At 40.1% G+C, this 22,148-nt stretch overlaps 1 protein-coding gene across 3 annotated transcripts in view; it reads right to left on the bottom strand.

The window, feature by feature from the left end:
• The window catches only part of cdh13 (cadherin 13, H-cadherin (heart)), a 1,230,859-nt gene that overhangs the window by 1,022,836 nt on the left and 185,875 nt on the right, over positions 1 to 22,148 (bottom strand). For all 3 annotated transcript variants that reach the window (XM_063067141.1, XM_063067142.1, XM_063067140.1), the window contains exon 2: positions 15,977 to 16,088. In XM_063067141.1, the coding sequence (XP_062923211.1) occupies positions 15,977 to 16,088 (112 nt within the window). The remainder of the gene's footprint in view (positions 1 to 15,976; positions 16,089 to 22,148) is intronic.

The raw sequence follows: 22,148 nt of genomic DNA, 5'->3' as shown, positions 1-22,148 counted from the left end.
ATCTTGTTCTACCGCTAGACTCTAGGTACTGCCTGGCAGCATAGGTAATCTTTACTAAGATTCCCGCCCCCCCCCCCCACTGCTTTCTGTGCGGTTGGCATTGTGGGGGGTGAGGAAAGGAAAGAAAAGATAACTCTCAGGATTCAAGACCCCATTAATTTCAAAGATTGTACAACAAAGATTAAGAAACAAGGGCAGATGGAGAGTCAATTTACTAAGTATAATAAAAATTATATATTTTTAAAAAAATTATTTAGAGATACAATGCAGAATAGGTCCCTCTAGTCCTTCAAGCACAGCACTCAACAACTCCTGGCAATCTTGATTTAACTCTAATCTAATCGTGACACAATTTGTAAATGACCAATTAACCTACCTGGTACGGCTTCAGACTGTGGGAGGAAACTGGAGGACCCGGAAAAATCTTGCATATTCCACAAGGTAATTTTTTATTCTAATGAGTTACTGCAGTTTCAATATTTTGACGTGCTTCTGAATGTTTCATGTTAACTGTCAGCTTTTTCTGCTGCTAAGGATGTCCTGAAGTTACTCGCCACTCTTCATTAGCAAACCTCGACTACATTCTGACATTCAACTCTTTGTGTGGTAGAGTGCCAAATCACAAACCTGCTGCAGAAATTGCACTATTGTGCCTGTCCATTGACCACGCATCAGGTTGCATCAGGGCAACTCCATTCATTCCAATGGAGAGAAGTGACCAGGAAGGCCCATGGTATTTGCTCGCTATCAGTCTCTTGGGGGTTTATCAATAAACAGAATCTGAACTAGAATAGCCATATACACAATCTGGCAGCAGGTCAGAGGCTAGAAATCTTGTAACAAGTAATTCATCTCCTGTCCACTATCTATAAAGCTCAAGCCGTGGGTATGACAGCATACTTTCCTGTTGCTTGGATGAATGCAGTTTCAATAATACTGAAGACTTTAGACACCATAAAAACAGAGCAGTATGCTTGATGGATATCCCATCCACATCCATCCACTTATTCCCCCAATGACCCACAACAACAGCAGTTTGTAATGTCTGCAGGATGTAATAGAGCAACTCTTTTGAAAACATCTTTTGAACTGACAGTCTTTACCAGCTAGAAGGAAAAAGCAACAAAAGCAAGGAACATACACAAAATGTGGGAGGAACTCAGCAGGCCAGGCAGCACCTGTAGAAAAACAAAGCCTAGACGACATTTCGGGCCAAAATCCTTCGGCAGAAAAGCAAAGGAACACTACCGCCTCCAAGGCACGCACCATTCTGACTTGGAAATGCATCACTATTTGTAACTTCACCATTACCGACTGGGTCAAAATCCCGGGAATCTCACTCTGATGGCATAGTTGGATAGACCCATACCTCAATGACAACAGCAATTCAAGATGACAACCCAACTCCACGTTCTGAAAGGAACAAGGGATGGGCAATTAAATGCTTGATCAGTCTACAGTGCCCAGTATCTTTGACTGAATATGACATGAATATAATATGTGTGGCCCTGATATTGCTGGCTACATCATTTCCCTCCGCACAGCTTCAAGCAGAGTGCTCTGCTGACAGCCGAGTTCTCAGAATATTGATGTAGAGACGGCCACAAGGAAGCCATCTCATCGCAGGCACCCAACTATGGTCACTGAAAGGCGTTGACTCCATTGTGTTTTTCCTTGATCTTTCCATCTACTGTGAATGCTCGCGAGAAAATGGATCTTAGGATGACTCCTAGGACCAGTGACATATATGTATTTTGATAACAGGTTTACTTGGAACTTTGACAACTGTGAGCCTCCGTCCTGGCTCATTCCTCTCAAGCCTCTCACCCTAAGTTACTCACTTGGATCTGCTAATGTATAAAAGAGTAAAAAAGAAATAAACTTCTCACAATAAATTCTTTTGAAACCACATATATACAAATAAATAGCTGAGAGCTTTTAAATAGTATCTGAGAGAGAATAATACAACATGGAAACAGTCTCTTTGGTACAACTCATCTTTATCAAACATGCTGCCTCCCGTTTGTCCACATTTGACGTATCTCCCTCCAAGCCCTTCCTATCCAAATGTCTCGATTGTTATTATTGTACCTGCCTCAATTACTCTTTATGACAGCTTATTCCATATGCATACCACCCTCTGCATTAAGAAGTCCCTCAGGTCTCTTTTAAATCCTTCCTTTCTCACCAAAAACCCTATTTACTCTCATTCTTGGGTAACTATCCCTGGGAAAAAGACCCTATCCATGTCCGTCATGATTTTATACACCAATAAAAGGTCACTCCTCAGTCTGCAACATTCCAAAGAATGAACTCATAACCTGCTCAACGTCTGCCCATAATTCAGGCCTTCAAGTACTGTCACATCTTCATGGATCTCCTCTGCACTCTCTCCAGTTTAACGATGTCTTTCCTATAACAGGATGACCGAAAGTGAACACAATACTCCAACTCTAATCTAACCAATTTCTTGTTTAACTGTGGAATGATGTCCTAGCTCCTGTACTCAATGCTCTTGATGATGACTCATTGCCCAGATTAGCCACCTGGTGTACCCATGATGCTTCATTCGACAAGCTATACATGTGTCCTCCTAGATCCTACTGTTCTGCAACACTCTACAGTGCCCAACCATTCACTGTACAAGTTCCACCCTAGTTTGACTTCCCAAAATGTACTTGAAACACTGAAAATGTTTTCTCAATCCTTGGCCCACCTACCAGGCTAATAAAAATTTTCCTGTAACTTTGAAAGGGGTTAAATCAGATGACATTTTTTACTTGCCAGCAGCTGATTTCTTCCATTTGATTTTAAACAATCTCTGTATTAGGTTTAACCTGTACCAAGTTTCAGCAGGTCCTGAGAGCTGCAAGGAATGCTGGAATCTGCTAGTTTATGTTGCCCCTCTAGCTTCCATTACAGTGTTGGGTAAACAACAGCTCGGGGTCATATAATGCAAGACACCCCTGCCTGCTTAAGTTTGTGCTTGTGTTTGACTGTGGGACATTGGCCAAGAAGTGCAGGGAAGCGTAGGCAAGGGAATAGGAGATGTGCTTCATAGTTATTTTCCTCTTTAAAACAAATTATAAACACTCAAGAAGAGTCCTTTACTTATATTGATTGCTGTTACTAATATTTTAAAACAAACCTTAAAACAGTTGAGTATAGGAATAGAGTGAGGGGGAGGATAAATGCGTGGCTGAGGGATTGGAGCAGGAGGCAGGCATTCAGAGTTCTGGATCATTGGGACCTCTTTTAGGGCAGGAGTGACTTGTCCAAAATGACAGGTTGGACTTGAATCCGAGGGGGACTAATATCCTGGCAGGGAGGTTTGCTAAGACTATTGGTGAGAGTTTAAACTAGAATCACTGGGGGGCAGGAACCAAACTGAAGAGATGGAAGTAGGGGTGGTTGGCTCACAAATCGAGAAAGCCTGTAGACTGTGAGAGGGAGGATAGGCAGGTGATGAAGAAGGGATATGCTCAGACTGATGGTTTGAGATGTGTCTATTTTAATGCAATAGAGTATCAGGAACAAAGCCGATTAGTTCAAAGCGTGGATTAGTATTTGGAGCTATGATGTTGTGGCCATTACAGAGACTTGGATGGCTCAGGGGCAGGAATGCCTACTTAGAATGCTAGGCTTTAGATGTTTCAGAAAGGACAGGGAGGGATGCAAAATAGGTCGGGGCGTGTCACTGTTGATCAGAGATAGTATCACGGCTGCAGAAATGGAGGAAGTCATGGAGGAATTGTCTACTGAGTCTCTGTGGGTAGAAGTTGGGAACAGGAAGGAGTCAATAACTCTACTGGGTGTTATTTATAGATCACCCAATAGTAACAGGGACATTCAAGAGCAGATAGAGAGATAGATTCTGGAAAGATGCAATAATATCAGGGATGACGGTGGATATGCATTTAAAGATCCCATGGATGAACTACAACAATTGTTCAACCCAGTTTGGCAAAAGAATAAATCAGGGAAGGTAGTGCACCCGTGGCTGACAAGGGGAATTAGGGCTAGTATCAATTCCAAAGAAGAAACATACAAATTAGCCAGAAAAAGCGGCTCACCTGAGGACTGGGAGAAATTCAGAGTCCAGCAGAGGAGGACAAAGGGTTTAATTAGGAAAGGGAAAAAAGATTATGAGAGAAAACTGGCAGGGAACATAAAAACTGACTGTAAAAACTTTTATAGATATGTGAAAAGAAAAAGATTGGTTAAGACAAATGTAGGTCCCTTACAGACAGAAACAGGTGAATTGATAATGGGGAACAAGGACATGGCAGACCAATTGAATAACTACTTTGGTTCTGTCTTCACTAAAGAGGACATAAATAATCTTCCGGAAATAGTAGGGGACCGAGGGTCTAGTGGAGGAACTGAGGGAAATACATGTTAGTAGGGAAGTGGTGTTAGGTAAATTGAAGGGATTAAAGGCAGTTAAATCCCCAGGGCCAGATGGTCTGCATCCCAGAGTGCTTAAGGAAGTAGCCCAAGAAATAGTGGATGCATTCAGTGATAATTTTTCAAAACTCTTTAGATTCTGGACTAGTTCCTGAGGATTGGAGGGTGGCTAATGTAACCCCGCTTTTTAAAAAAAGGAGGGAGAGAGAAACGGGGAATTATAGACCGGTTAGCCTGACATCGGTGGTGGGGAAAATGCTAGAGTCAGTTATCAAAGATGTGATAACAGCACATTTGGAAAGCGGTGAAATCATCGGACAAAGTCAGCATGGATTTGTGAAAGAAAAATCATATCTGACGAATCTCATAGAATTTTTTGAGGATGTAACTAGTAGAGTGGATAGGGGAGAATCAGTGGATGTGGTATATTTGGATTTTCAAAAGGCTTTTGACAAGGTCCCACACAGGAGATTAGTGTGCAAACTTAAAGCACACAGTATTGGGGGTATGGTATTGATGTGGATAGAGAATTGGTTAGCAGACAGGAAGCAAAGAGTGGGAATAAACGGGACCTTTTCAGAATGGCAGGCAGTGACTGGTGGGGTACCGCAAGGCTCAGTGCTGGGACCCCAGTTGTTTACAATATATATTAATGACTTAGATGAGGGAATTAAATGCAGCATCTCCATGTTTGCGGATGACACGAAGCTGGGTGGCAGTGTTAGCTGTGAGGAGGATGCTAAGAGGATGCAGGGTGACTTGGATAGGTTAGGTGAGTGGGCAAGTTCATGGCAGATGCAATTTAATGTGGATAAATGTGAGGTTCTCCACTTTGGTGGCAAAAACAGGAAAACAGATTATTATCTGAATGGTGGCCGATTAGGAAAAGGGGAGGTGCAACGAGACCTGGGTGTCATTATACACCAGTCATTGAAAGTGGGCATGCAGGTACAGCAGGTGGTGAAAAAGGCGAATGGTATGCTGGCATTCATAGCAAGAGGATTCAACTACAGGAGCAGGGAGGTACTACTGCAGTTGTACAAGGCCTTGGTGAGACCACATGGAGTATTGTCTGCAGTTTTGGTCCCCTAATCTGAGGAAAGACATTCTTGCCATACAGGGAGTACAAAGAAGGCTCACCAGATTGATTCCTGGGATGGCAGGACTTTCATATGATGAAAGACTGGATCGACTAGGCTTATACTCATTGGAATTGAGAAGATTGAGGGGAGATCTTATTGAAACGTATAAAATCCTAAAGGGATTGGACAGGCTAGATGCAGGAAGATTGTTCCCGATGTTGGGGAAGTCCAGAACGAGGGGTCACAGTTTGAGGATAAAGCGGAAGCCTTTTAGAACTGAGATTAGGAAAAACTTCTTCACACAGAGAGTGGTAAATCTGTGGAATTATCTGCCACAGGAAACAGTTGAGGCCAGTTCATTGGCTATATTTAAGAGGGAGTTAGATATGGCCCTTGTGCCTAAAGGGATCAGGGGGTATGGAGAGAAGGTAGGTACAGGGTCCTGAGTTGGATGATCAGCCATGATCATACTGAATGGCGGTGCAGGCTTGAAGGGCCGAATGGCCTACTCCTGCACCTATTTTCTATGTTTCTATGTCGTGGTGGGAGATATTAGTTTCCCCAATATTGATTGGCATCGCCCTAGAGCAAGGGGTTTAGATAAGGTGGAGTTTGTTGGGTGTTCAGGAAGGTTTCCTGACACAATATGTAGATAACCCTACAAGTGAAGAGACTGTCCTTGATTTGGTATTGGGAAATTAACCTGGTCTCTCAGTGGGAGAGCATTTTGGAGAAAGTGATCACAATTCTATCTCCTCTACCATAGCATTGGACGGGGATAGAAACAGACAAGCTAGGAAAGCATTTAATTGGAATAAGGGGAAATATGAAGCTATCAGGCAGGAATTTTGAAGCATAAATTGGGAACAGATAGTCTCAGGGAAATGTACAGCAGAAATGTAGCAAATGTTCAGGGGATACTTGCATGGTGTTCTGCATAGGTACCTTCCAATGAGACAGGGAAAGGATGGTAGGGTACAGAAACCGTGGTGTACAAAGGTTGTTGTAAGTCTCCTCAAGAAAAAAAGAAAAGCTTACGAAAGGTTGAAGAAACTACGTAATGATAGAGATCTAGAAAATTATAAGGCTTGCAGGAAAGAGCTTAAGAATGAAATTAGGAGAGCCAGAAGGGGCCATGTGAAGGCCTTGGCAAGTAGGATTAAGGAAAACGCCAAGGCATTCTACAAGTATGTGAAGTGCAAGCAGATAAGATGTGAGAGAATAGGAGCAATCAAGTATGACAATGGAAAAGTGTGTAAGGAACCAGAGGAGATAGTGGAGGTACTTAATAAATATTTTGTATCAGTATTCACTATGGAAAAGGCGATTGTAGGGATGACTGAAATGCTTGAGCATATAGACATTAAGAAAGAGGGTGCGCTGGAGCTATTGGAAGGCATCAAGTTGGATAAGTCACTGGGACCGGAAGACATATAACCAAGGCTACTGTGGGAGGTGAGGGAGGAGATTGCTGAGCCTCTGGGATGATCTTTGCATCATCAATGGGGACAGGAGGGGTTCTGGAGGATTTTATTTCTTCTGCCTTCCTTCTTTCTTAAAGAGTGAAGTGACATTTGCAATTTTCTAGTCCTCTGGCACTCTGCCAGAGTCCAATGATATTTGAAAGATCATTACTGATTCTTCCACAATCTACTGCTACCTCTTTCAGAACTGTAGAATGTAGTTCATCTGGTCCAGGTGACTAATGTACCCCTAGGTCTTCCAGCTTTTTGAGCACCTTCTCCCTTGTAATAGTAACTTCACTCACTTCTCTTTCATCTTACTCTTCAACATCTGCATACTCCTAGTTATTCCACAGGAAGACTGATGCAAAATACTCACTTAGTTCATCTCCCATCTCCTTATCCCCAGTTATTATTTCTCCAGCCTCATTTTCTATCGGTCCTATATCTACTCCCCTCTTTTTTTAACTTACTAAGCTTTTCCTATCCACATTGATATTATTTGCTAGCTTTCATCTTTTCCCTAATGATGATTTTAGTTGCTCTCCATAGGCTCTTAAAAGCTTCCCAATCCTCTATCTTCCTGCTAACTTTTGCTTTGTTGCATGCCCTCTCTTTTGTTTTACATTTGCTTTGACTTCCCTTGTCAACCTGGACTATTTTGCCATTTGAGTATTTCTTTGCTTTTGGAATATATCTATCCTGCACCTTCCTCAATTTTCCCAGGAACTCACAGCACTGCTGCTCTGAGATCCCTGCCAGCATCTCCTTGCAATTTACTTTGGTCAACTCCTCACTCATACCACTGTAATTTCCTTTACTCCACTGAAATACTCCTATGTCCAACTTTACTTTCTCCCTATCGAAATTCAAATTGAACTCAGTCATATTGTGATCACTGCCTCCTAAGGGTTCTTTTACCTTAAGATCCCTAATTTGACTCCCGTTCATTACATAACACCCAATCCAGTATAGCTGATCCCTAGTAGTCTCAACAACAAACTGCTCTCAAAAGCCATCTCACTGGCATTCAACAAACTCACTCTATTGTGATTCATTACCAACCTGATTTTACCAATTGACCTGCATGTTAAAATCTCCCATGATCATCATAATATTGGCCTTTTGACATGCCTTTTCTATTTCCCGTTGTAATCTGTGATCCATATCCCAGCTACTGGGAGGCCTGTATATAACTGCCATCAGGATCCTTTTACTCTTGCAGTTTCTTAATGCAACCCACAAGGATACAACATCTTCCAATCCTATGTCACATCTTTCTACTGATTTGATGCCATTCTTTATGAGCAGAGCCACACCACCCACTCTACCTACCTTCCTATCCCTCTAATCCACATGTAACCTTGGACATTCAGCTCCTAATTACAACCATCCTTCAGCCATGATTCAGTGATGGCCACAACATCATACCTGACAACCTGTAATAGTGTAACAAGATCACACACCTTATTTCTTATACACCATGCATTGAGATATATCTCTGAGTACTATATTTGCTACCCTTTTTGATTCTACGTCCCTAATACACTGATACTCACCCTGCTGACTGCAATTTTATCCTATCATCTGCCTGCCCTTCCTGACAGTCTATTTTACCATCAATCCCATCCTGAGTCCTTTCACTCCAGTTCCTACCTCCCAGCCAGATTAATTTAAACCCTCCCCAACTGCTCTAACAACTTAGGAGTGACTACTTCCAGTGTTAAATGGCAGTTCGTCTTTTTTCATTTTTTTAAAAAACTATTTCCATGAAATTTTGGTCTAATTAGGGCAGCCATTTAATTGGCTCAAAATGTGCTGGTCCCAATTAGCCAGAATTCTCTGTACTTTCCAACCAATGTTCTACAGGTGATGGTAATCTGTAATAAAACAAAGAGCTAGAAGTCCTCAGTAACTTCAACCTGATGTTCAGTTGTCAGTTACAATTCTCATGAAAAGACAACAACCAAAAAGTCACCTCTATTTCTCTCTCTACAGGTGTTCCTTGGGCTGTTGATAATTTCCACCCTTAACTGTTTTTACTAGATACTTTCTTCCTTTTTGAAAAACAGGCAATCACTGCTAATTTTTGCTTTCCTACAGCTTAGTTTATGTCATTGCAGTTTTCATGAATCCCAAGAGCTTTAACATTGCTAAGTGATCTATTTTATTGTTTGTAATATTCAGATTATAATAGACAAAATTGAGGAAGATGTTTACTATGTTAGCTTATAGCATATTTTCTTTTGCCCTGAAGTTTCAAATTAACCAGGAATTAAGCTAAAATCTCCCAGATTTATATTGTGTGAAATATTTACTGTAGAAACTTCAGACCATTTTTTGCATGGGTTTGAAGTGGATTAAATTACATGTTATTTTAATTAAATCAGTCTAACTTCTTTGCAAAATAGGACATATTTTACAGCAGCTTCATATCATAGTGATCATAAATGTCACTGCTTGAAGCAGACAGATGTGTGGTGTGCATATTTACCTTTTCCAAAGTTTATCAGAAGCTAAATTTTCCTTCTAATGACAACACGGCAAGAAGTTTAACCCTTTCTTCCAAAAATCTCTTTAACTGACTGACAAACCAAATGAAAAATCTGAAAGCAGGAATACAGAGCAGTGATCAAAAAGGCCTTGTGTGGGATATTAAAGTCATCAAAAAGGCATAACAGTTAAGCAGTTAATGTGAAGGGCAAGACTGCACTAATAAAAATTCAGAATTTGAAGACTTTATAAATTATTTTCAAGCTGTGGCACAAAAAAAATGACTTTGGATCTTCAACCTAACAAGCACAGCACGTTGTGTTCAAATGAATTAATGTCAATTAAAGTTAATGTCAGGTGCTACGTATAATGTGTCCAATTGAGTATCACCCATTTTGAGTCACTACCCAAGATGAATTTCGACCACTTGATCTTTTCTTTCAGTACTGTCACATACGTTTTGGGATTCTTTGTATTTCTTTGAAGATAATTTAATTTTTTAGTCTTTATTAAAAAGGAAAGTTAGAGATATTGCAAAACATCATACAAATAAATGTATGTCTTTCAAGTGTCCTTAAAGAAAATATGCATTCAAACTTAATGGGGATCTCTCGGAGTTAAAACTACAACCAGCTTCAAGTCTGACTCCCATTTAAGGTCAATTAGTTGAATTCAAAGAAAGCAAAATATGCCTCTGAACCCTGGTGTAATGGCAGGAAAGGAAATGGAATTCTCCCTTTCAGTGCACTTTCCAGTAAATCTGTGGAAAGTCACCATGGATATAGAGGGCTATCACAGAAGCTGACTGTTGCACACATCCACAATAGTCCTAATTCATCTAAACTGTACACCTTGCTCTCTTGTCTCATATTTGAAGGATAAATCTAGTTCCATCTTATCAACAATGTAGAAATCCTATTACTGTATATCAGTAGCATGCATCCGGAGGGCAGAGAGGAAAGGAAAAGGGAAAGAACATTGAAAAAAAATCACTGAAAATTGAAGATGTGATTTCTGTATAAATTCTGTTCTGAATAATTCTTGGTTGGGGAGGTTATTTCTGCTCTTCCTGTAATTGAAATCACATCATGAGAGCACAAGATGTGATTTTCAATCATAAAAGATGATTCATTCTTTTCAACTTTCAGTCATGCTACATGAGTTAAGCATTGAAAATTATTATAAATCCCCTGCTGGCTCGGATAAATGGTTCAGTGCGCAAGCCTTTTTTAATTAATGTAGAAATAACACAAAATCCTAAACAACAATTCTCATTCAACTATTAAGACAAAGACGTACCTGGCCTGAATAAAGTTTATTCATAAATTTTGCTTATCTTAAAGAAATAAGGATTTAAGCTTGTGGACATTGTACTCCTGTAGCTTATTTTCTGAATCATTGCTTCAGTTGTTCAAAGACTGTGAAGTAGCTGGTTTTTTTTGTATAACATTGCCCTTAGATTTCACTTACTATAGGTACTGTGGTTTTTCCTCAATGAACAAGATGTTATGCTTGGAAATTTCAGGCTCATAGATCAAAGTCTTTTGTTGCTTTTGTGAAGGAATAAAATTGGATTTACTAATTTTAAATTGTTATGTTGAATAAAGGCATCCGTTAGTCTTGCAAGACCATGGATCTGCGCCTGGAAAGTCTTCACTCTCCAGGACGCAGGCCTGGGCAAGGTTGTGTGGAAGACCAGCAGTTGCCCATGCTGCAAGTCTCCCCTCTCCATGACACCAATGTTGTCCAAGGGAAGGGCATTAGGACCTATACAGCTTGGCACAAGTGTCGCTGCTAAGCAATGTGTGATTAAGTGCCTTGCTCAAGGACACAACACGTTGCCTCGGTTGGGTTTCGAATTCACGACCTTCAGGTCACTAGTCCAATGCCTTAACCACTTGGCCACGTGCCCACACTTATGTTGAAAGCCAAATATTAACTACAAGCAAGAGCACATAAAATGGGTCCAAATTCCAGTAAGATGGTGGCGCACTTGAATGCAGTGCCTACTGGGCCCACCAAAGATGTATTATCTTTTTTAAATGTATTTTTTTAAAGATTTCAAGACCCTGCTGGACATTGAGAACCCCATCAGCCACTTGCTCATTGGTGGAGGAACTGAAAGAACTGGGCTTCGTGTGGATTGCGTTGCTGCCTGCATTGGAGAGGCATTGGAGGAGTCTGCGTGCAAAGGTAGTGTGCAATCTAACAGCAAGTAATTGTCTTAGTTGCTTTTCTTGTGATAGCGAGTCCATGTTGGACATTGTTAATGTGGAATGTTGCAAGTCACTGGTTTATTGGTAGATGGCGGGGGAGCTGTGAGGCTTTGATCGTAGCAAGGACTAGGCCTCAAGCTGCAGTCTTGCCTGTTTACAGCCACCCAGGAGAACTCTTAAACTGTCATCATTGGAGATGACAGAGGTAATGTCTGAACTGAAAGATGAGAGGAAATAGTTGGCTTTGAAGAAATGCCGGTAAGAGTTATCTTTGGCATCTGAATAATGCTGGATCATTTTGGTGGTGGGGAGTAATGTACTAGTCCCATGCTATCCTGTTACCCGACAGATATTCTTCACTGTTCTACCATGTTGCAATAAGCAGTAAGAATTGAAGGAATAAAATCTGAAAATTTTGGAAATACATCAGTGGGAAGAGAAACAAAATTAATATTTAATATCAAAAACACTTCCTCAGAAGTGGGCAGGAGAAAAAAGATGTTTACCTGGCTGCAAAGCTGCAGAAATGATGGGCAAGTGAGCTATCCTGTTAGGCAAAACTGAGGTGACCATGGGGACAAATTGCACACAGGGTAAGTTGGTCAATGAGTGAAGGGGAACAGTGAGGGGGTCAGAATATTGACAAAAGAACACAGAAAATGCCCACCACTGGAAGAGACAGAATTCAGTATTGAGTCCAGAATGCCACAACATTACCAGAGAGACAATGTATCAGATTTACAGTATCTGCAAGATTTTAAAGGATTGAAGGAAAATACTTTCATAAATGTAAGACTTCTAATTTCTACTCGTATGTTATAGACAGGTACAATTACAAGATATTTGGACAGGTAAATGTTTTGGCGATGCTTAGAGGAATAGGGGTTAAAATCAGGCAAATGGGACTATGCCAGATTTGCAGCTCAGTCAGCGTGGATGAGTTGGGCCAAAGGGCCTTTTTCTATATTGTGTCACTTTATGATTCTATTGAGGATATTTACTGAAGTCTGAATCTTCAATGATTGTATGAGAATTGGTGTATATTGAGCAACACACACAAAATACTGGAGGAACTCTGTAGGTCAGGCAGCATCCATGGAAATGAATAGTCGACATTTTGGCCGGAGGCCCTTCTTCAGGACTGAAAAGGAAAGGGGAAGACACCAGAATAAAAAGGTGGGGAGGAGGGGAAAGAAGATAGCTAGAAGGTAATAGGTGAAGCCAGGTGGCTGGGAAAGGTAAAGGGCTGGTGAGGAAGGAATCTGACAGGAGAGTGGATCGTAACTGAAAGGAAAGGAGGAGGGGACCCAGGAACAGGTGATAGGCAGGGGAGAGGAGACAAGAAGCCAGAGTGGAGAATAGAAGAAGAGGGTAGGTTCAGGGATCTTTTTTTAAATCGGAAGGAGAAATCAATATTCATGCCATCAGGTTAGAGGCTACCCTGACGTAATATGGGGTGATGCTCCTCCGCCCTGAGCATGGCCTCATCTTGGCACAAGGGGAGGCCATGGTCCGACATGTCAGAACGGTAATGGAAATTGGAATGAAAATGTTTGCCAACCGGGAAGTTCTGCTTTTGGCAGATGGAGCAGAAGTGCTCGACAAAGTGGTTCCATAATTCATGATGGGTCTCACCAATGTAGAGGAGGCTGCACTGGGAGCACCGGACACAGAAGACAAACCCAACACATTCACAGGTGAAATATATTAAGAATATCTTTGAAAATGCTCCAGTAATATTGCTTTTTAAAAAATAATTCACCCCAATTTAACTGAAGTCTTCATTTCCATTCTCTATCAAATATATTAGATGGAACATTTCTATTTTCAGTTAAAAAGCATAAAGTTTAAATATTAATGTCGATTCTCTGGGATACAAAACTCAGATCTCGCATGTATTGTCAATCCTCTAGATTGGGGCAACATGCTCAAACCTCAGTTTTAAATGTGTTATGAAGATAACTCAGAAACTTCCTAAATCACCCGTTTCAGGAGTGCTACACTACATGGTAACATCGGGGCTTTGTAGTCCACCTTTTCAATTCATTTCATTGAATTCAGTGGATTGAATTTCAGGAGCAGATGCAAGATGTTTACATTACTATACAGCACATTTAGCTCCATTAACCAAGGATGAATTTCTAAGAACATAAGCTTAAGATAAATATTTTGTCTTGCATCATCAATGGGGAGTAAGGCTAATGCAAGATGAAGTGTTCAATGAATGAAATTGCCATACAAAATAAAGCTCTCCTTGAGGGAGATAACCTCCAAGAGGACCACAACCTTGTTGCTGGGTTTGGAGGCTTGTGTGCCTCAAAGACCCAGAGAGCTATGTTGGCTGGAGTCAGGGCCTTGTGCTTTGGCTCTTGGTAGGGTGAACCATGCCAAATGGGTCAAAGTGTAGAGGCAAGACTAAGAGTGGGGCACTGGTTCTCCAGGTTCAATTCAGGGCTAACAATCCTAACTGTTAAAAAAATGTGTTACAGAAACAGCAATGAAGAATCCCTCCATATCTGTGTGCAGCTGACCCTCAAACCCTGCCTCCCATATAAACCCCCAGCTTAAATTCCTCCATTTACGTGGACAAGCAGCAAAAAAAAAAATCACTCAGAATCAAGAACCAGCACAAAAGATCAAGAGTATTGTGTGGAGGCTGCAGACAGGCTTCGAAGCATGTAGACAAATGATTAAGAAAGTTCTAAATTCAATATAACATAGGGAAAAAAGTTATTTACTTTATAGCGCAATACAGAAAAGTAAGGCATTTAAGTGGTTATCAACTGGTGAAACGATGATGTTCCAAAAGACCTAGGTGTCCTTGTATGAGTCGGGGTCAACCATGGAGACTGCATTGTAGCTGTCTACAGGATACACAAGCCAGTACGCAAACCAGGACAGTACAATATGGAGAGCAAGCTGTTGTATATGCAGCAGCCCCCACCTTTCCATGAAGCAAATGGATCCAAAGGAAAGTGAGAGACCAAAAAGGACCAGGGCTGTCACAGGAGTTGTCAGTCAGCATTGAACTCAATGTAGGACTGCCTAAGAGACTCCAACTCCAGATTTTTCTTCTGGGTTTACTCCTGAAGCCTTCCCCATGAGTGGGTATAACCACAAGGCAGCAGAGGTTTGAGATCAGAGTTTTCCTTCTCCTAGATGAGCTGTCAACCATGACTGACAAGCTCCATCTGTCTAAAGCAACTGTTTTTAAGGCACCAGTAACCCATCTTTACAATGCTGGGGGTTAACCTCGTGATAGACTGGCGTCCTATCTGGAGGTGAGGGGTGGGGGGAGTCTCATACTCTCAGTCGTTTCATGCCACAGAAACCAGCATAAGCACCGGCCTGATGGGCCACAAGGCTCGTGACAGACTTTAATCTAAACCCACCTTTGCCCCTTTTCCTGTCAGTAGAAATGGTTCCACAGGGCTTAGTAGCTAAGCCACACGTGAAGACCAGGAGACTTGGTTGTCAGAAACTATTTGAGACACTCATCATTGGGAGAATTAAATAAGTAGTGGGAGCTTATCCCCACTACGCCCCACCCGCAACTATGGAAACTTTAAGAACCTACAGTCATTATAGCTGTAAAAAGATCTATCACAAAAATGTATTTTCAGTACTTTTCCAGATCTTGAAGTGACTTGATTTTACATTACAATTTAAAAAATATACAGTGCTATTCACTTACCATTATACTGTGGTTGGTTAATGTGCAATGCTGTTCAAAACTCCCAGCAATGCTTTTAAACCCAAATTAAAACAACACTTGACAGAAAATTGTACTTTAGATTATAATTGCACAATAACATGGAATGTAATTATTCAATTAGGCTAAATGGAAAGTTGAACTTTAAAATCAGCTTGGAAAACCAACCCATCTTCCATTCAGAATGCCTCTATAGCCAAACCAAAAAATCCATCCCTGTTTTCGGAAATCTTTGTCCATGATGGGTATTTGGATTAAGCAGAGAGACAAAATTAATAGTTAGGATCAGATCTCATCAGAAGTGATACATTTCCACATTCAAGAAATAGACTGATTTCACCTTTGCTTTCATACTGTACCCATAAGCTTACTTAGAGTCCGAGAAGCAAAGTCTGACAGATATTAACAGAAATAGCTTCAAGTTGTGATATGGAATTTAATCGTTTGGAAGGGCACCAAGTTGAACAACACGTATCACACAGGTCCAATAAAATAGATCTCATCGTGTAAGAAGAAATTTAAGATAATGATGATGAAACCTAGACAAGGGCAAATTTGAGATATCAATATTATCTTTTCACCTGATGACCAACAAAAGCCTACCTTTCAAAATGAACTGGTCCTTTTTATATTCCGAGGACTGTAAGACTTGATATTTCTTCTGCTGGAATCCAGGTGTGCAGTCAGAACTAACTGTGAATGTTTGTAGCAACACCTAGGAAGAAGATTCAAAGGAAATATTGAATTGACAAAATTAATCATATCATCTACATCAGATAACGTCTCAGTTAAACTGAACTGATATCAAAGTTACCAAAAATTCTCCAGCCTTGAATTTGACTGATCAGGTTCAATAACACCCCCGAGCTTCTTTCATTCACACTTATCTATATATTTTTAGAAGCTGTGTTTATTAAATGTGCCATTTTTTACAAAAAAAAATCTTGAGATTACAGAAACTTTGCATTGACAACATCTACATTTAATTTTATCCATGGAATATTAATAAAATCTTAACAGCAACAGCTATTTTAATATCAATACTAAAGGCCCCTAAATAGCAGCTCTAGTAGAACATGCCTGTCTTTGGAAATCATTCATACAAATGTTCTTGACTGGAAAAGTTTCCAATTTCACTTGGGTCTTCAGGATTCAGAGGCAAAGAGCTATTGATACGAACTGATGACAGGATTGATGGTACCCATAGATGAGTATCAACTGTGTGCTCAATCAAAGCTAGGAAGAGGGAAAAGTCTCTAAGGCAATAGAAATTGATAATGGTATAAGAGAAAAGAAACATAGAACCTGATAAATGTAATTAGCGAGTTGGTGCTAGATTGTACAACAATAATGCATCCGATTTGAAGACAGTCAAGATCATGGAGGTTTGGTCTAAATTATTGATTAAAAAAAACAAAAGGACTATAATTTCAGTTCCAGTATGCAACATGCTAATATTCTGCAGAATAAATATTTGCCTTAAGCTTTAATGCAAAATTAGAGAGAACATTTCTGATGCCACATACACTCAGAACATTGACTTCAATGGAATTGAGTGTTAAGCATTCTTGCAAGTAAACTATAAATTTAAATAACTTATGCCATGGCTGCAAAATTATTTCATTTAAGAACACCTTTCCAAGTGAAGTTTCTAACCAAATACATCTTAAAATTATATCACATGATTATATCATCCAGAAATGTTGACAGCTATTCCACTCCTCATTCGGATGGTAAAGGTTCAAAATGAAGATTCAAGATTATTTAATATTATTTCCAACAAAAGTGTAAGGAGAATAAAATAATTGTTATTCGGAATCCTATGCAACACAAAAAATGCAATAAGAACACAAGAATAATTAAAATAATGCATAATAAAATAAATACATAAGATTGCTTATTTACATAGATTCATTATATATCCATAAAGAGATACTTGGCACAGGAGTAGGAGTGTCGGTCCATAAGGTGTCTGACAAGAAATAACAAAGTAGTGGTGGTTAGAGTGTGGAAAGGTTGGTTAATGAGTGGAGGTGTTGATCAGCTTTACTGCTTGGGAAAAGTAACTGTGTTTGAGGCTGATGGTCCTGAAGATGTTCTGTAACCTGCTACCTGATGGGAGTAGGACAAACTGTTCATGAGCAGACTGGGTGGGATCCTTCATGATATTACCAACCCTTTCTCTATACATAACTTTGATGTTGAGTGAGCTGGCGCTAGTGATGCGATGGGCAGTTTCTGTACCATTCAGTATCACAGCTTGTTAGATACTCTCTGATGCACATCTGTGGGAATGACACGAGCATAGATGTGCATAATTCAGCTCTCGTCAGCCTCTTCAGAAAGTAGAGGCATTGGTGAGCTTTCCTGATTTTAGATAATGTGCCTGGGGACCATGAGAGGCTGTGCGAGATGCACACTCCCAGGAGTTTGAAACTGTTCGCCGTTTCCACAGCTATGCCGCTGATGTAAAGAGGGGTGTGAGTGGTCAGCTGAAATAGAGCAACCTTGAATGCCTTAAAATAACCAATCACTGGAATGGCTGCCAAGAGTATCTGTTGGCAATTAATCAAGTCCACAATGTCGTTTATGTGTCCAATTAGCAGTCAACACTTATTTTACAATTACCACTTTTGTGAAGTACCTGCACGTTTCCATAATTAGGCTGATCGGCACAATGCATTGATTATGATATGTTTAATTTAATTTCTGTGCTAAAACCTGATAGAGTTTATAATGAATGCCAATATTAGCTATTTTATACTTTGCATTATGTAGAGAAACAAGATATATTAATCGTATAAGAAGAGATCGATGCTTAGAAATGTGATATTTTTATTCCTTTTCATATAGGCTGCCTGACTTGCTGAGTTCATCCAACACTTTGTACGCGTCACTCTAGATTTTCAGCATTTGCAGAATCTCTTGTGTTCATAATATTTTAGATTTCATGATGTGTCTCTTCAGAGGCGCAATTAATTGTCCTGGATCTTCATTGCACCAGCTGAGCAGGATATTGGGTTACCTGCAGTGGAGATTTGAGTTCAAAGATATCACAATTCTCTCATAAACTTACATTCTGAACTTAAATCAGCCCTATTACATGAAGAACAAATTGATGAAGGAAGGTTGGCAAATTGAATCAATAAGTTCCCCGACAAAGAAAAAGATATTTCAAAATCCTCAGTAAGTATATTATTAGAAAGGAATTTAAAATTCTCTTTGAAAAGTCTATGATGAATAAACGGATGGTAATAAATAAAAGAAGAACATTAGAATTTTGCCAAGAAGTTCAGGAAGTCTGCAGAATGGGAAGGTTTTAGGAAATGGTACTGGAAACCAAAGCATTGGGAGAATACGAGGATAAACTAGCAAGAAACAAAAGAAAATTATGAGAATAACTTCATAATAAGCAAGGGGATAGTAAAGTAAATTTTATCCCTTAAAAGCAGAATAGAAAAAATTACAAGGTTGTGGCCGGGCATTTAAAAGGAAACTTCTGTTGTCATGGTAGAAGGCACGAGAAAAATACCAGAGATAGTGAGGAACCAAGGGCTTTACAAGAGTGAGAAGATCAGTGCTATTATCATATGAAACATTTCAGAGGTATTAACAGCAAGGGACAACAGACTTCTCAGGCATGATGGTCTGCATCATGGTATATGTAAAGAGGAAATAGCCGTGATATTGAATGTATTAGTGGAGATCTTCTAAAGTACTCTAAATGTGTAACATGTCCAAAAGAAAATATAGGATATGTAATAACACTATTCGAAAAAAAGAGAGGAAGGGTGAAAGAGCAAGGGGGCGGAGAAGAAAATAGAGAAAACAGAGAAGTCTAATTTCAACCTTAGAAGTCCACTATTAAGGACATTGCAACAGGTGAGGATTATAAAGTTAATATAGTTTTATGAAAAGGAAACTCTATTTAACATTCTGAAGAGTTTTTTTTGTAAGGTGCAACTAGCAGGTTATACAAGGAGGAACTAATGGAAGTAGTATATCTCACATTTTAGAAGGCATTTGATAAGGCAACATACAAAAGGTTGTTGCAAACAAATTAAGAGTTCATGCAATTTTGTGCAGTATAACAGCAAGGATAGCAGATTGGTTTAAGAGTAGAAATAAATGGGTCATTTCAATTTGGCAGGCTATTGGTGGAGAAATACCACTAGACCACTTACAATCTGTATTAATGTTGTAAAATGAACATAGAAAGCAAATGGTAACCATGTTAACTGACAACACAAGACAGGTCGAAGCATAACTTATTACACATTTTCTTTTCCAGAGAATGCAGTCTTTGTAAAAGGATATGGACAGGTTTGAGGTCCATTTGATTGCATTTTCACTCGCTCATTTTGTTTGAGATAAAGTATGGTATTCAAATCGTAATGATCACTCAAAGTTCAAAGTAAATTTAATATCATGGTACATATCTGCCACCATATACAACCCTGAGATTCATTTTTCACCAGCAAGACCAACACTGATTTCCCAACCCCAGTTCTTTTGAAAAGGTGGTGGTTAATCACATCATGAAATAACTTCAGACCATTTGGTGAGTCCCAGGCTGTTGCTGGATAGGAATTTTCAGCAATTTGACCCAACGAAGATGAATAGATGGCAGTATGGTTCCAAGATAAGAGAATGGTGACTTGGAAGGGAGGCTGCAGATATAGAATGTTCCAATGCTATTGTCCTTGAGTCCTGGAGATTTGGTGTGTGTTGCCCAAGAAGCCTCGATAAAGTTCTCCAACGGAATTTTAACTAAGTGCAGAGAAACATGTGAACTAGGAGTGGGCCATCCCTTGAACCTGTCCTATTATTTGGTTATTATGGCAGAACTAATCTTGGCCTCATCTCTACTTTCTTGGCTGATCACCATACGTTTACTTCTTAATATTCCAGAAATCTTACCACTTCAAGATAGTACACAATACTCCCATGATGCACTGTGGGGGTGGTGGTGTTGAATGGTGGATGGCTTGTGGCATTAATTTGCTGCTTTGCTCTGGATGGTGTTGAGTTCCTTGAGTGTTGCAAGAGCTGTACTCATCCAGATAAGTGGACAGTATTCTGTTACTTGCATCCAGTAAATGGTGGAAAGGCATTGGGAAATCAAGGGGTGAATCAAATCTCAGGACACTCAACTCCAACGTACCTGGTTATTGTTAAGCCCTCTCACACCATCCAGCAATGGTGTTTTTGGTCCAGTCAGCAGTATCAATGCCACTCTATGGCAAGTGGCTTGTGATTTGTAATTTAGTTACTGAAAAAGATCATTGTCTGGAAGGTATGTCATAAATATTTCTTATCACTCTTCAAACCCAGTCATGTATTGCTGAGATTTGACTGCTTGAGGGGCATAAAATGTTTCTTCATCTAGTGAGAAACGAAAATGAATAACAAATGAACTAACATTGGTCTTTGGTTTTATGACACTGCTAGAGGAGGGAACATGCTGGGATAAAATATTGGTTTATTTTGGGATACTATTCTGGTCAGCATGGACTTGATGGGCCAAAGGGCCTGTATCCATACTGTATTTCTCTATGATTATCTGGGTATACTTCCTCGGGCCATTCATTCCTGACTATATAATACTGTACACATATCTCTAGAGAATCCATTCTACCAGAAGGAGAGGACAGAGTCAGGGCTCATGATGGTAAAAGTCCAGGATATTAGCAGTTAAGTACAATTCTCTGCACATATTTGCCTGACTGACTCCGCTAATTGTTGGCACAAGTCACTAGATAGTACATCTGCCCTCACCTGTATCTCCTCCATTGCACAGACATCCACCCTCACCCCATTTTCCCCATACCTTAACGGGGAAGAGTTAACTACAGTTCCAACGCCATTTACAAGTTTGCTGATGACACCAGTGTTGTGTGCTATATCAAAGGTGGCGATGAATCAGCATACAGGAGGGAGATTGAAAATTTGGCTGAGTGGTGTAATAACAACAACCTCTTATTTAATGTCAATAAGAGCAAGGAACTGATTGCAGACTTCAGGAGAGGGAAACCAGAGGTCCATTTATCGGAGCATCAGAGGTGGTTAGGGTCAGTAACTTTAAATTCCTTTTTGTCAATATCTCAAAGGACCCGTCCTGGACCCATCATATAAATATAATTGCAAAGAAAGCACGACTTCCTCAGGAGTCTGAAGAGATTCTGTATTTCATCAAAATCCTTGGCAAACTTTTATAGATGTGTGGTGGAAAGTGTGCTGACTGGCTGCGTTATAGCCTGGTATAGGAACACCAGTACCCTTGACCAGAAAGTCTTACAAAAGGTAGTGAATTCAGCCCAGTACATAACAGGTAAAGCCCACCCAGCCATCGAGCACATCTACATGAAGCGTTGCCATAGAAAAGCAGCATCCAAAGATCCTCACCACCCAGACCATGCCATTTTTTCATTGCTGCTGACAGGTAGAAGGTACAAAGGCCTTAGGATTTACACCACCAGGATCAAGAACTATCCCTCAACCATCAGGCTCTTGAACAAAAGAGGATAACATCAGAGGCTCTACTTCATTAGGAGTTTGAAGAGATTTGGCATGTCATCAAGTACACTCAAAAATTTTTATAGTTGTACCATGGAGAGCATTCGGACAGGCTGTATCACTGTCTGGTATGGGTGGTGGGGGGGGGGGCTACTGCACAGGACCGAAAGAAGCTGCAGAGGGTTGAAAATCTAGTCAGCTCCATCTTGGGTACAAAGTACCTAGGTCAATTTCAGGGAGCGGTATCTCAGAAAGGCAG

The sequence above is a fragment of the Mobula hypostoma genome, chromosome 14 (genome assembly GCF_963921235.1).
Source record: "Mobula hypostoma chromosome 14, sMobHyp1.1, whole genome shotgun sequence".
NCBI classification, from domain to species: domain Eukaryota; kingdom Metazoa; phylum Chordata; class Chondrichthyes; order Myliobatiformes; family Myliobatidae; genus Mobula; species Mobula hypostoma.
Note: the sequence above shows the minus strand (reverse complement) of the source record. Positions and strands in the feature narration are given on the sequence as shown.